We start from the raw sequence: 13,581 nt of genomic DNA, 5'->3' as shown, positions 1-13,581 counted from the left end.
ATCTAAAATGTTCAAAACAAGGCCAGAAGAAACCAAAGGATGCAGCTGGTGGTAAGAGATGTAAGTGGTGCATTACTGCATAGCCATGTCGTATGGGTAAATAACTGTTAAGGATCATCTTCTGCTCAGAGCTTCCTGAAAACTCATTATGTCACGCTGCATGTGTATTACTTCCGGTGTGTGTCTCTAACACAGATCCAAATAAACTAGAAAATGACAATGAACCAAGTGAAAGTGACGTGGATGAGGGCTCTACTGGACAGATCAAGAATCTAAAATGTTCAAAAAAAGGCCAGAAACCAAAGGATGCAGCTGGTGGTAAGAGATGTAAGTGGTACATTGCTGCATAGCCATGTTGTATGGGTAAATGGCCAGACAATAACTGTTAAGGATCATTTTCTGCTCTGAGCTTCCTGAAAACCCATTATGTCACGCTGCATGTGTATTACTTCCGGTGTGTGTCTCTAACACAGATCCAAATGAACTAGAAAATGACAATGAACCAAGTGAAAGTGACGTGGATGAGGGCTCTACTGGACAGATCAAGAATCTAAAATGTTCAAAAAAAGGCCAGAAGTCAAAAAATGCAGTCAGTGGTAAGACTGGTGCATTACTGCATAGTGACATGCAGGTTAATGGCCAGACAATAACTGTTAAGGATCATCTTGTACATGGCCAGGTCTCCCTTGTAGAAGAGATTTCTAGTCTCAGTGGGACTTCCTGGTTAAATAAAGGTAAATAAATTACATTTCTATAAAAGGAAGGTAAAATAGTGGCTCATAAACTTAACAGATTTGGCTTTATAGCAACATTGTGTGTTTTCAAATGTTATGTTAGGACTGAAAATGTTATCATTTTAAAACAAATTTAAATACCTGTTTGGGCGATGCAAATGACTTAATATTTCGATTTTAAAGGCGAGAGTACATGTCCTAAAGACGACAGCACGTGTGACGAGACTGAAGATATCGCTGACCCTTCAAAACGTACAAAACGTAAAAGACAAGGACCACTGATAGAAGATTTGGTGACTGGTAAGTAATTGCATATAAAATCATCAGCGAAAGTTTCCATATGCTTTTAAGGATCATGTATGTTATCACAGTCTTGAGTGTCCAATGACTCCTATAACTCTGAATTTTCTATGATGGGAACACTGAAACACGTGTCTTTGTGGAAAAAATAAATAAACAAATGTTGGTCCTCTGGAAATATGACAACGTCTGCTGGGTCAAAATGTACTTACAGCAACTTAAATGATAATTTTCTGTGATTTAAAGGTCTTCCTTCTAAGTTGTCTTTCTTTCCATGCAAGAAGGAAGACCCTTCTCCAGAAACAGCACCTTTTAGCTCAACTGAAGCTTCCTGCTGATCACATAGACAAAAGCAGTGATCTTGGATGCAACTGGGTGTTTCAACAAGACAATAAACCGAAATGCACATCAAAAAAGTCATGGCTAAATCAGGCTAGAACTCAGGTTTTAGACTGGTCTCCCCATAGTCCTGGCTTTAACCCCAATGGAGCCTGTAAACTGGGATGAAGACACAATTCTGTAACAGAAAGCCAACAAATTTAGTTGTACTGCACCAATTCTGTCAAGAAGAGTCATTAAAGATACAACTGGAAGCTTGTGGACGGCCACCAAAAGCACCTAGTTGAGGTGAGAATGGCCAAAGGACATTTAATGAATTATTAGCATTTCTGTGCATACATTTCTGACCCAGCAGATTTTGTTAGATTTCCAGAAGATCTTTAACAAATCTATAAAAGAACCAAAATGCATGATTGTCACAAAAAAAAAAAAAGATGCATGTACCACCAGTACACAGAGTATGTTTTCAGGCTGTTGATAGAATAGAATAGACTAGAATAGAATAGAATAGAATAGAATAGAATAGAACTTTATTGATCCCTTTGATGCAAACTTCAGGGAAATTGTTGAACTAGAAAAACGACAACACAACACCAACACAACATCAGCAACAACAGTAACAACAACAATAGTAATAATAATAATAACACTGGATACAGAAACAAAATTTGCCAAAGTGCCAAACTATTGCACACAGCCTGATGATAGAGCATGATGCTCTATCTCACCCCAATGTCCTCACTCCTCACCCCTCGCTCCCCACCTCTCCCCGCTTGCTGCTCCTCCCCCTCCCCCCAAGCTCAGAGTTGAACAGTTTGATGGCTCGAGGGACAAAGGAGTTTTTGGTCCTGTTGGTTTTGCACTTGGGGAGGAGCAGCCTGTCGCTGAACTGGCTCCTCTGGGCGATGATGACAGTGTGCAGAGGGTGTTCAATCAGACAATCAAACAATAAATTGATAGGTGTTATCTGTGCTTTAGTAGTGTCCCACTGGGATAGTGTACAGCTGCATTTTTTTCCATTATATTACTACACAATGTTATTTTTATATTGTTTTAGCGTTTATGCCTTTGTTGACAGTGGCAGTAGTGGCAAAGAAATTAAGTAAAGTGAGAAGTTATAGAATGTACTAAAGGTGTGGCTAGTTTGGGATTTTTGCTGTAGATCTAACAATACACATCATCACCCACAGTTATTCAACAACACTCCCAATTACATCTATTCACTAAATGGACCTTCACAACTTCTACTACATGTACAGTAGTACAAGCACTGTAATGACAACTTTACAATCACATAACTTGTGATTTGTGAGGCGTTTATGCCATTTTCTGACTTGGAAGCTCAGGAACTTCAGCTACAACTTTATGGTCCTTTGTACATATGTAACATGGTTATCATGAAAATTGAAAGTATATAGTTTGCAGCATTTAAAGAATGATGCTTTAGTTACTTAAGAGTGAAGAAAGATATGCTTCCATGCTTCCATTGAAATCGGTTCCTTGTGGACTGATAATAGTAATATTTATCTATTCGCAATTACGTCTGAATGTTGTTTATCTTGTTTCTCTGTGTTCAGTGTTGAAAAGCAAATTTTTCACAGCAGGGAGTCAGCGAGGAGTAGAATTGCACTGCAAAGCAAAATTGTTTAGTCATCCTCTTTTCCATTCGACACCATTGTGCCTGATGGATCTGTAACTGGCTAGAGATAGAATCAATTTTCTGTGGCCAGTGAATACTTGTTGAACAAAATTCTGAAATGCATATCACAGAAAAAGGCATATTAAAAAACAAAGCAGAAAAAGTTATGAAATATATATATAAAAATAAATCATCATGCTAAAACTGGTAAAAACAAAAATAATAATAATAATAATAATGACAGTCTCTAACTGGTGACTGTTCTCAGATCCGGGTGTACATTTCATCTGGGGTTTGTCTGATGTCAATGCCGTCATCAATGAGACAGCTGAGTTAACATGCAAGCTCAGCAGTGAAGACTGTGAAGGAGTCTGGTTCAGAGACAACAAAAAGGTGAGTCAAAATAAGAATTTTTGGAATTGTGCTATTAAGACATGGGGAGGTGCAGATTTGCTCTCACGTCTGCATGTAGTTTGGTTCATTTGGTTCAAGGGAAGAAAAAAAAAGTTGCATTAATTTACTTTAGTTCAGGTGTGGTTCTGTCTTCACATTGAGGTGTGTATATTGAATCATTTGGATTCACAGTTTTGTTGAAGTCATCCTGCATCATCGTCATCACTATGGACCAACACGGAGAAATCATATTCCTGTGAATGCAGCTTCTTGAGTTTATCTTTTCTAATGACCATAAAGCTCACAAAGAAAAAAATGAGTATTAGCATCCAGAGTGTAGCTGGACATAAAGCACAGTAATGGCATGGCCACTATACTTCCTTTATTTACTACATGGAAGACACAAGCTTGGCACACCACTGGCTCAACTTCCATTTCTTTTTGTAATATATCAGAAGAAATATCTGTAGGAATATGTTAAGATTTACCTGCTACAGTGGCATGATTACAAAATTATCTCATCATAAAGATGGATTTAATGGGATGTAAATTTATGCTAAAATGACATATCGACTCACCCAGCACTTAGCTTGATCTTTTTTTGCTCTCACACAAATCAGCCGCATCATTTTTTTCTAAAGCAAACTGAGACCTTCCTTTTCAGGGGACTTCAATTCTGCAGCAACAGGAATTTCAATGAGTGATCAAATATAGAAAAACAAAACAAAGAAGAAGCTTTTAAATCCTAGACAAACTGTACTAGACAAGCAAATGCACAAGAGTGCATTTGAACTGAACCAGACAGGTTAAGCTTGTCAGCACTGTAACACAGGGATTGTCAACGAGCTCTGCCCCGGGGCAACTTTTGCAAAATGACAGAAGGCCAGGGGCCATAATCCACCTTTACTGGAAAAGATTTATTTTTAAATTAACTAAGCAAAAGCACTCAACATTTACTATTTAAACCTATGATAAAACTTATCAGTGTGATTTAATATATATATTTTTGTGAATCAGAAAAGTCAGCTGATTTGACCTGTGGGCCATAAGATGAGCGTCACTGCCCTAAGACATGTGCTATGTAATCACAGAACAATGTACAATGCTCTCCTTACATTTCCTATTCATCGCCACTTGAAATATGAAGGCAAGTACACCAAAAATTGCATTAAAAAACACATTATGACTATTGCAAGTCTTGCCAGTGTTGGTGCCATAAAATTATCATAGGTTTCACTATGTGTTTCTTTCTCATTTACTTTAAATATTTGGCAGATGCTTCAAAACTTCGGGCCTCAGTGGGACACAAAGCCCTCTGAGCCCTGGGGTGTTTCTGATGTTAAAAACTTACCTTCAGTAGTTGGTGCTCGATTTGTTTTTACTTGTGTTTGCACTTTTTTCTGTCAGATATTCCCAGATGACAATTTCTCAATCACTAAAGATGGTCCGATCCATAAATTAGTCATAATCAAGTGCAAAGACGAACATTCTGGGAAATACCGCTTTGAGGCCGATGGTCGTAAAACAGAGGCGATGATCAACGTCAAAGGTATGAAAATTTGCCATTGTAACAATACTGATGCTGGATGTTGTGCAGTAAAATATTCACAGTGTTTTAGGTAGCTGACAAGCTATTTAAGCATTAAAATATCCCTAACGCGACCTCTTCTTGATTTTAGATCCCCCCAGATTTCACCCTGAAGCCCTCAATGATTTCACTGAGCCTGTGATAATAAAAGTGGGGCACAACGCCATCTTCAAACTGCATTTTGTCGGCTACAAACCCATAAAAATCAAGTGGTACAGAGAAGGAGAGGAACTCCACGATGATACCAATACAAAGATAGAGAAATCTGAGAGTCACAGCCGCTTGCTGCTGAGCAGGTGTCAGAGGAAGGACACAGGAGAGATCAAGATTAAGCTCAAGAACGAACATGGCTTCACTGAGGCAGTCTCTCAGCTGATTGTGCTCGGTCAGTAAATTAAGGACGTAAGGATGTAGAATTCTAACAGTAAAATCACAAAATGTTGGACCGCTTCAAATAAAAATGACCAACTATGCATCAAACTGTAGACATGATATGTTTTGATTAGTGCTGTAGTAAAAAGTACTTTGGTGTAGGAAGCAAACAAGAAATCGCTTAAATGCTTCATCAGTGCTTCAGTTCTTAATGCAGTTCTCAATTTAATGTACCACTGACAGAAAAAAAAACAAAACTGTTCTCCACAACTGTTCTAGTCCAAGTAAAATCCTCTAATTGTAATAGATTAAAGATGTGTTTGATAAATGCATTTCAGAGCTGCACAAAGTTATGTTTGGTTGATTCCTGAAAAAAAGTTTCCTTATTATGAATACTGCATTCATTCCCTCACACGTAAGCAGTGAGAAACTTTCTTCAATGAAATCTTCTGACGTTTCAGACAAACCGACCTCCCCCTTGGGTCCTGCAGAGGCGACTGAGAGCTCAGCTGCGTGTATTGAGTTCAGGTGGCGGCCTCCAAAGGATGACGGTGGCTCACCAGTCATCAACTACATCATGGAGCGACAGCAGGTGGGACGAAACACCTGCAAGAAAATAGGGGAAATCCCAGGCGTGCCCTGCTACCGAGACACAGACGTGGACCGTGGACGGAAATATTGTTACCGCATCCGGGCACTGACTGCAGAGGGCATGAGTGAAGTGATGGAGACGGACGAAATGCAGGCTGGTACACTTGGTGAGCAAACCTGATACTAATGTAAAATAATCTGAGAGATTTTCCATTTGTAATTTTGTATGGTCTTCACCTTAATTTTCAAATTATTCAGATAATTTGTTCAGCAGATATGATATTGTAGCTTCTTAAACTTAACATTTAAGGTAGTCAGGTATTTTGTATTATATATAAAATATTGGTAAATAAAGGTTTTATATTGTAGGGTCCTAACCATAATATTTCAATTACTCTGATAACTGTACATAATAAATATTACTGAAAGATCATGAATTTAACAAATAAAATTCATAATGCCTGTATGGGTTTCCTCTACCAGAACGCACTTTGGCTCATTTGCGGTTGCTTTAAATTGGCTATACAAAAAATTGTGAATTGACTTGACTTTATGCGAGTTCCCCACTCATCGATCTATAGTTGAATGAACAGAGGACAAACTGCTTTCAAGCCAGTTAAGCACAACTGAAACCCATTCACACCAACATAACTGCTTTCAACTCATCCTGATGCATACTACATATTCTTTAGATTCTGATAATCCAATGCCACAATAAAGAAACTATCGAGAAGATTTCTTAACCTTCCATAAGTAAAAACAATTCCTTTCAATGCTACTCAGCAGACAAAATAAACAAATATGTAAGACAATGCAACCGTCCTTTTTGCTGCTTTACAAAATCTCCAAGTCAGTATCTCAGGCCGCAGATATGCAGCTTCAATCATAAGGTGACATCTTGTGTTCCTCTCCACCATCAGGCCATTAGAAGGTTTCAGGTGTATATAAACCTAATCATGGCACAACAACAAACTAACACAAAGCCAGAAGAAAAGGCCCACATTCAAAAGGTCACAACAAGCACAGCACAACGGCCTACACAGCACAAGCTTAACAAAACAGCGCAAGCACAAAGCAAAAAAAAAAAAAAAAGAAAAAAGAATGACTTACTGTTTTTATGTCCGCTTGAAAAATACTCCACTCTTGCTTCTCGAAGTCAGCATGTTGTACAAGCTTTTCATCTTGCCTTTATCAGTCTTTTAGTCTCCACAGAAACACTGGCCAGACTTGAAAGTCATCCTCGACAAGTGTGGTGAGTCCTCACTGTAGTCATGGTCCAATTATTCTCCTCAAGCTGTTAGAAAACAGCGGCATTCATTTAGTATAGCAGAAACATCAGTGGACCTGTTTTGACTTGACACAGTAAGGAAAGCACAGGTGTATTAATGATGGCTGAATTCCATTAAGTTACCCAGGAGGCCGTGACAATGACAACAGCATGCACAGAAGCAGGGCCTCCTCTAGATGGAATGCAGCCATCATTAATACACATGTGCTTTTCCAACTGTGACAAATTGAGATGTTTCCGGTCTGTCACTGCCAGCTTAAACACATGACCCCCTCCCTTTCATCCTACATCAGTCTATCTGGAGATCTACAAAGAGAATACAAAGAGAAGTTTGTCTTCTCCTCTCAAACACATTTTCCTCTTGAAAATCTGGTGTTTAGTTTTTCCTACATTCACCCCCTGAATTAGGTTGTTAACTTAGCTGGTTGTTACGTGTGAACCAATACTTATGAACACCACTCTTAGCTGGATCTGTTGGTGTCAGGAGTAGGCCCACGTGTGGACACAAAGGTAGGTTTCAAAATCTGAAAGCATGGGGAACAAACAAAGTAGATCAAAATGATAAAAAAAATAATTAAATGCACAAACCCGAGGAACACTGGGAGAACTCAGGCAGGGAGGCAGACAAACTGGTAAATGATAGGGAAACACAAAACGACTGAGGAAACAAGACACAGGTGAAACTAATGAGGATGGCACAAACAGGAAGTAAAGGGGAAGTAAAACCACAGGAGACACAAGGAAAGGCATATATTCAAAATAAAACAGGAAATCAATTATAACGAAAAAGCAAAGATCATGACAGAATCTTTCTCCAGTGACTTTTATGGTATATTATTGCCAGATTAACTGTGAATTCTAACAATTGTGATAAATAATACATATAAATGCTGCAGTGTATTTTATCATAGGCCTATATAATCGGGGTGTTGTACTGTTGTCCACTGGGAAATTACAGAGCTTCTGGTGAACTTTTTTTCTTCAAGGCAGTTTAATATGTTGTTTCATCCACATTAACACAAGGTCGAACAAGTCATGACTCTTTGTGTTCTAACCACAGCAGCCCAGAGCTTTTTGTTCCATTCAGTCGGTGAACAAATTCGAGGTTCATGCCAGTTACGAGGGTGGACGACAGACAAAATATAGCAAGATATACATTCAGAGAGCAAATATATCTGTTTTACATCATTAAGCATAAATGAATCACTTTGTTTGGTTTAATAATCACAGGCAGATTTTCAACAAGCAGCCAAAGGTTTACCACAGTGTATGTCTTTTTCACAGCAGACATTTTTGACTTGTCAGCACAGGGACAGCACAGTGTGACAGTGAGTCAACAGGAAGTGAAGCTGAAATAGCTGAACTATTATTATTATTAACGCCTGTGCTTTTCCTGTGTCCATGTTAAAATGTGTGGAAGAGATTCAGAGTAATTACTGCCCCCTGCTGTGCTTTACTGCTACTGCTACGGGCCTGTACTCTTGTCTTTGCTTATGCATCCTGTATGGAGCTAAAAATCATGATTATTGGTATTATTGGTTGTTAGCTGAATTAAAGTTGAACATCTTTCTTTTTTTTTTGTCTGATCAACAACCCAAATCTCAAAACATATTTACAGCATACCATGAAATAAGAGAAAATATGAAAATCCTTACACTTCAGAAACAAAACTTACTAAACTATTATCTCATTTCAGCTGATTAAATTATTTAATTCTTGACTTTCATATAGTAAATCCTGCAAAACACAGCACCACTCTCTGATGTCAAAGCAGTTAGCTTCATTAGTGATAGAATCAGAACATAATTCAATTCCTTACGTCACACTGGTGGATACTTTTATTCTCTGAACCGAGCGGGGTTTCAGGCTACACAAGAACAGCTCAGCATCTCTGACTGCACCCTTTATCTTTCCTTTGTTTCTGCATTCGTCAGCTTTTCCAGGCCCTCCAGCACCTCCGAAGGTGGTCGGTGCCTTCAGTGACTGCATAAACCTTTCATGGGCTTCACCGAGCAACACAGGTGGTTCACGTATCCTGGGCTATATTTTGGAGAAACGTAAGAAGGGAAGTAACCTCTGGACTGTTGTCAATGCCATGGATGAGCTAATAAAAGGTAAGTACTTTTATTTTACCTCATAGTTCAGTTTGATGGCATTGTAGACTATAACCATGACCATGACCATAAGATTTTTTATTTTTTTTTGCTGTTGTTTTTTTGTGTGTCTCTCACTCTATAAAATTACCTGTAGAAAAGAAATATGCAGTGAAGGATGTTGTGGCAGGTATGGAATATGAGTTCAGAGTTACAGCCATAAACCTCTCAGGACCTGGTGAATCTAGCAACCCTTCAGAGTTTGTTTTCGCACGCGATCCAAAGAGTAAGTGCTGCATCTGTTTCCCATGTTACACCAATCAATAAACAATATAGTGTTAATATATTGTGTACAGATTAAAGCAGAATATATTATATTTGGTATCTGTACTTCTCTAGAGCCTCCTGGTAAAGTTACAGGCCTGAAGGTGACAGAAACTTCTTACACCCACTTTGTCTTGAATTGGACCAAGCCTGAGGAGAAACTGGGGATACAGGACGAAGCAAGAGGGTACTTTGTTGAAATTCGGCAAGCGGACTGCATGGAGTGGTCCCGCTGTAACAGCACCCCCATCATCATGACTTCATTCAGTGTGAAAGGCCTCAAGTCCATGGACATGTACTGGGTGAGAGTTATTGCGACTAATGATGGAGGGGAGAGTGTCCCAGAGGAGCTGTCCAACTATGTCCTGGCAATGCCCTCGCCTGGTACGTCAACACTTCTTAGAAATTTAAAGTTCTGCTGGTTAGCTGTCGTTGTTATCATCTTGAAAAGTGGCAAAATTGTGAGGTTAAAATTAACTGGTCAAAATCCTTTACATCAGCTCAATGGCTTTATGATTTCTCTTCCCATTTACTGTTTCACTTATTGCACTTTTGGACCTCCTGATATTTTGAATGAATCTCTTTTATCTTTCTGCTTTGGTGAAGGCTGTTTACTTCTGTGGATTTATCAACTTGAAATTACATTCTGTCTCTATTAACTTCAAGTTCAAGTTTCAACAAAAGTGTAAAAATGATCTTTACTTCTCTTTTAGAATTGTGTCTGATGTCACGATTTCTATGTTGTTGGTTTTTTTTTTATTTATCTGGGTTACAAAGTAAAGAAAAGAAGTGAAAAGTCATGTCACATTTTACATTCATGTTTAAGTAAAGTGAATACTTAAGTTAAAAAAATGGAAACTTCAAATGGACTTTTCTTAAAAGTTGCAGTATTACTTGTTTGAGAAGAATTCAATGATTTAAGTACACGTAACTTAAACCAGTGGACTTAATATGACTTGTTAGTATAATCTGGATAAACTTCATTCAGTTACGTGTTACCAATTGCAGTAATTCATTTAAGTTGGTCCATTAATTCTCTTTTTTTAATACATGGTCCAAAACAACGTCGTTTCTGTTTATTATTTTAGTGAGGCCAAAGTTCACCAGCAATAAGATGAAGACTTTCGTGGTGGTGAGGGCTGGAAACTCTGTCAGAATCACAGTAAACTTTGAGGTGAGATTGATGATATACTTCAGCCTCATAATATGTTCCGTTTTGAGGCGCGCCGTGGTTTTGCAGAACAGCAGTAAAATCTAAAGCAAACTGATGTACATTCACCTAAAATGTCAAGATATTACTAGTGTTCTGTTCAACAGGCCTCTCCACGGCCAGAGGTCATGTGGCTGAAGGACAACGTGCCCGTGACAAAGCGGGTCACAATCAGCAACTCCGATGGCTCCTCCCAGCTGCTGATCCCAACCTCGGAGCGCTCTGATTCAGGCATCTACTCCATTTTGGTGAAAAATCTTGTAGGACAGGAGACATTCAGCACAGAGGTCAGGGTTACAGGTAAAACTTAAAAACTACTTTTGCACTTTTAAAGACCTGTTAATGGAGCTGATGTAAGTAAAACAGACTGTGTTTACAGATGATCCAAAGCCTCCTGGACCCGTAGAACTGGAGGAGAACGTGCCGGGAACTGTGACGGTAACCTGGGAACCTTCTCCTGATGAGAAGCGTGATGACCGTCTCCACTACACGGTGTCCAAACTAGACTCTACTAAGCGCACGTGGGCCACAGTGGCTGACAGACTCTTTAATAACAAGTTCACAGTTTGCAACATCATGCATGGGAGGGAATATCATTTCAGAGTCTACGCCAAAAATGACATGGGCATATCTGCACCCTCGGAGTCACCAACCTGGGGGACGGAAAAGAAGAAAGGTGCCTTTGTGTATCTGAAATTCCAAATATTCATTCGTCTTTCGGGACAGACTGTAACCATACTGTGTCTCCTCTCTTGTAGCAAAGTTTGTGATAAATGTACCAAGCAGAAGGGACTGTGATTTGCGATGTGCTCCTACCTTCATTGTACCGCTGAAGCTCCACACGGCACCCAAAGGTTACGAGTGCTACATGAGCTGTGCGGTGAAGGGAAACCCCGCGCCCCGTATCACGTGGTACCGAAATCACATCAGCCTTAACACAAATACCAACTATTACATCTCCAACACCTGCGGCGTTTGTTCCATGTTGATCCTTCGTGTGGGTCCCAAAGACATGGGGGAGTACACTATCACTGCAGAGAACAGCTTAGGACGGGCCGAATGCACCACCGTTCTCAGTGTCCGAGGTGAGACCGAAACACTGCTGCAGCTTACGTTAAAAGGGTGGTGGAAGATGAAAATAATTAATTGTAGATTCTTTTCTCTTTCTCCCCTACAGAGTGAAGAAACAGAGAGCACCTCCGTGTTGTACGAGCAACATTTAATTGAAAGATGAGCAATCTAATAAAGGGTGAATGAAGCCACTGCTTGGAAATCAAACGCTTGCTGCACTGTGCTGTTAAAATAAAACGATTTCACTATTAAAACCCTGCATCCCTGTATGTTTTGAAATTCATTCCACTGTGCGATTGTTGTCGGGAAATCAAAGCATCAAAATAATGGTTTGGTTAAATGTTTTGCTCGTTAGTTGTTAATACAGTACAGTGGTACAGCAGCTTATTTTTTAGGGATTCCTCGGCCTCTGATTTGCTGCCAGTCTCTGCTCTTCCTTGACCTCTTTCCCTGTCTTGGTGAGCTGGTGCCTAATCAGCAGGAAGTATGATCAGAGGCTGGCTCACCTGCCACAAATGACCACACCCATGTTCAGACTTCACTCTCTGCCAGATCGTTCGAATTTCGTCTTGAGCATCAACTGATTTCCTGTCTCGTCCACGTATCACTGCCTGCCATGAAACAGTCTTCCTGTTTTTCCCGACTGCTCTTTCCAGCCCCAATTTGTCAGCTAAATTTACCTTGTTTTGTCAGTTCCACTTTCCTTTGTTCTCTCAGTCTCTACTTGTAATTTCCATTTTGTTACTCCTTAGGCCCGTGTGTTTTGCTAAATGTTGCCCCTAGCTTTTCACCTCTGCTCGCTTTTTCTGACTACTGTTTTCAATTCCCAGTTTACTTAGACTTGAGTTTAGTTTGTACTTGCTTACTCTCCCTAGTTCACTCCCCTGGGGTATTTGGTTATTTGTGTTTGGATCCCTGCACATAGATATTCATTCAGTAGTTGCACTTGTAGTCCACTTTGTAAAATAAACACTTTCTTCACTCAGTCTTTGGTCTCTTTATCCTCATTAGTGTCTGCATCTAGGCTCTTCGTAAACCCCATGTGACATATTTAATATTTTACATTAAGATGCTGATGGGGCTGCAAGGTGGTTTGGTGGATAGCACCGTTGCCTCGCAGCAAGAATGTCGCCGGTTCGCGTCCCGATGAGGACACCATCTTTCGAGTTTGCGTGCAGCGTGGTTTCTCTCCGGGTTCTCCAGCTTCCTCCCACACAGTCCAAAAACATGTTGAGGTTAATTAGTGATTCTAAATTGTAGGTGTGAATGTGAGTGTGCTTGGTTGTCTGTCTCTAAGTGTAGCCAAGTCAGCTGGGATAGGCTCCAGCCCCCTGGTGAGGATTAAGCGGTGTATAGATAATGGATGGATGATGCTGATGACTCACTAGTAACACTGTGCTAAAATGTTTTTTTTCTCATACATCTTAAGGGTTGTGTTGGAGTAACTTTAAAGTATAGCTACCAAAAAGTGATTCAGCTGAAGAACCTGTTGAACAAGTTCTCCAAAATTCACCAAATATGTCAGTATTTTTAATATTACACATTAGTGCAGTGGATTATTATTATTATTATTATTTTAAATCATGCATGAGTCAAACGCTGAGCAGAAACATAATGTAAAGCACTTTGTATTACCAAT

General features: G+C 39.6%; 1 protein-coding gene across 1 annotated transcript in view; it reads left to right on the top strand.

Annotated features, from left to right (window-relative positions):
• LOC103355284 (immunoglobulin-like and fibronectin type III domain-containing protein 1) overlaps positions 1 to 12,927 on the top strand; it is a 27,381-nt gene extending 14,454 nt beyond the window's left edge. The window contains exons 13-26 of the mRNA XM_008279020.1: positions 474 to 596; positions 918 to 1,034; positions 3,281 to 3,405; positions 4,813 to 4,954; positions 5,085 to 5,378; positions 5,827 to 6,123; positions 9,179 to 9,358; positions 9,495 to 9,623; positions 9,737 to 10,045; positions 10,750 to 10,835; positions 10,979 to 11,171; positions 11,251 to 11,547; positions 11,630 to 11,956; positions 12,049 to 12,927. Of these exons, the coding sequence (XP_008277242.1) occupies positions 474 to 596; positions 918 to 1,034; positions 3,281 to 3,405; positions 4,813 to 4,954; positions 5,085 to 5,378; positions 5,827 to 6,123; positions 9,179 to 9,358; positions 9,495 to 9,623; positions 9,737 to 10,045; positions 10,750 to 10,835; positions 10,979 to 11,171; positions 11,251 to 11,547; positions 11,630 to 11,956; positions 12,049 to 12,053 (2,624 nt within the window). The 3' untranslated portion in view covers positions 12,054 to 12,927. The remainder of the gene's footprint in view (positions 1 to 473; positions 597 to 917; positions 1,035 to 3,280; positions 3,406 to 4,812; positions 4,955 to 5,084; positions 5,379 to 5,826; positions 6,124 to 9,178; positions 9,359 to 9,494; positions 9,624 to 9,736; positions 10,046 to 10,749; positions 10,836 to 10,978; positions 11,172 to 11,250; positions 11,548 to 11,629; positions 11,957 to 12,048) is intronic.
• Positions 12,928 to 13,581: the final 654 nt, after the last annotated feature.

The sequence above is a fragment of the Stegastes partitus genome, unplaced genomic scaffold (genome assembly GCF_000690725.1).
Source record: "Stegastes partitus isolate 25-593 unplaced genomic scaffold, Stegastes_partitus-1.0.2 Scaffold4, whole genome shotgun sequence".
In the NCBI taxonomy this organism is placed as follows: Eukaryota; Metazoa; Chordata; class Actinopteri; family Pomacentridae; genus Stegastes; species Stegastes partitus.
Note: the sequence above shows the minus strand (reverse complement) of the source record. Positions and strands in the feature narration are given on the sequence as shown.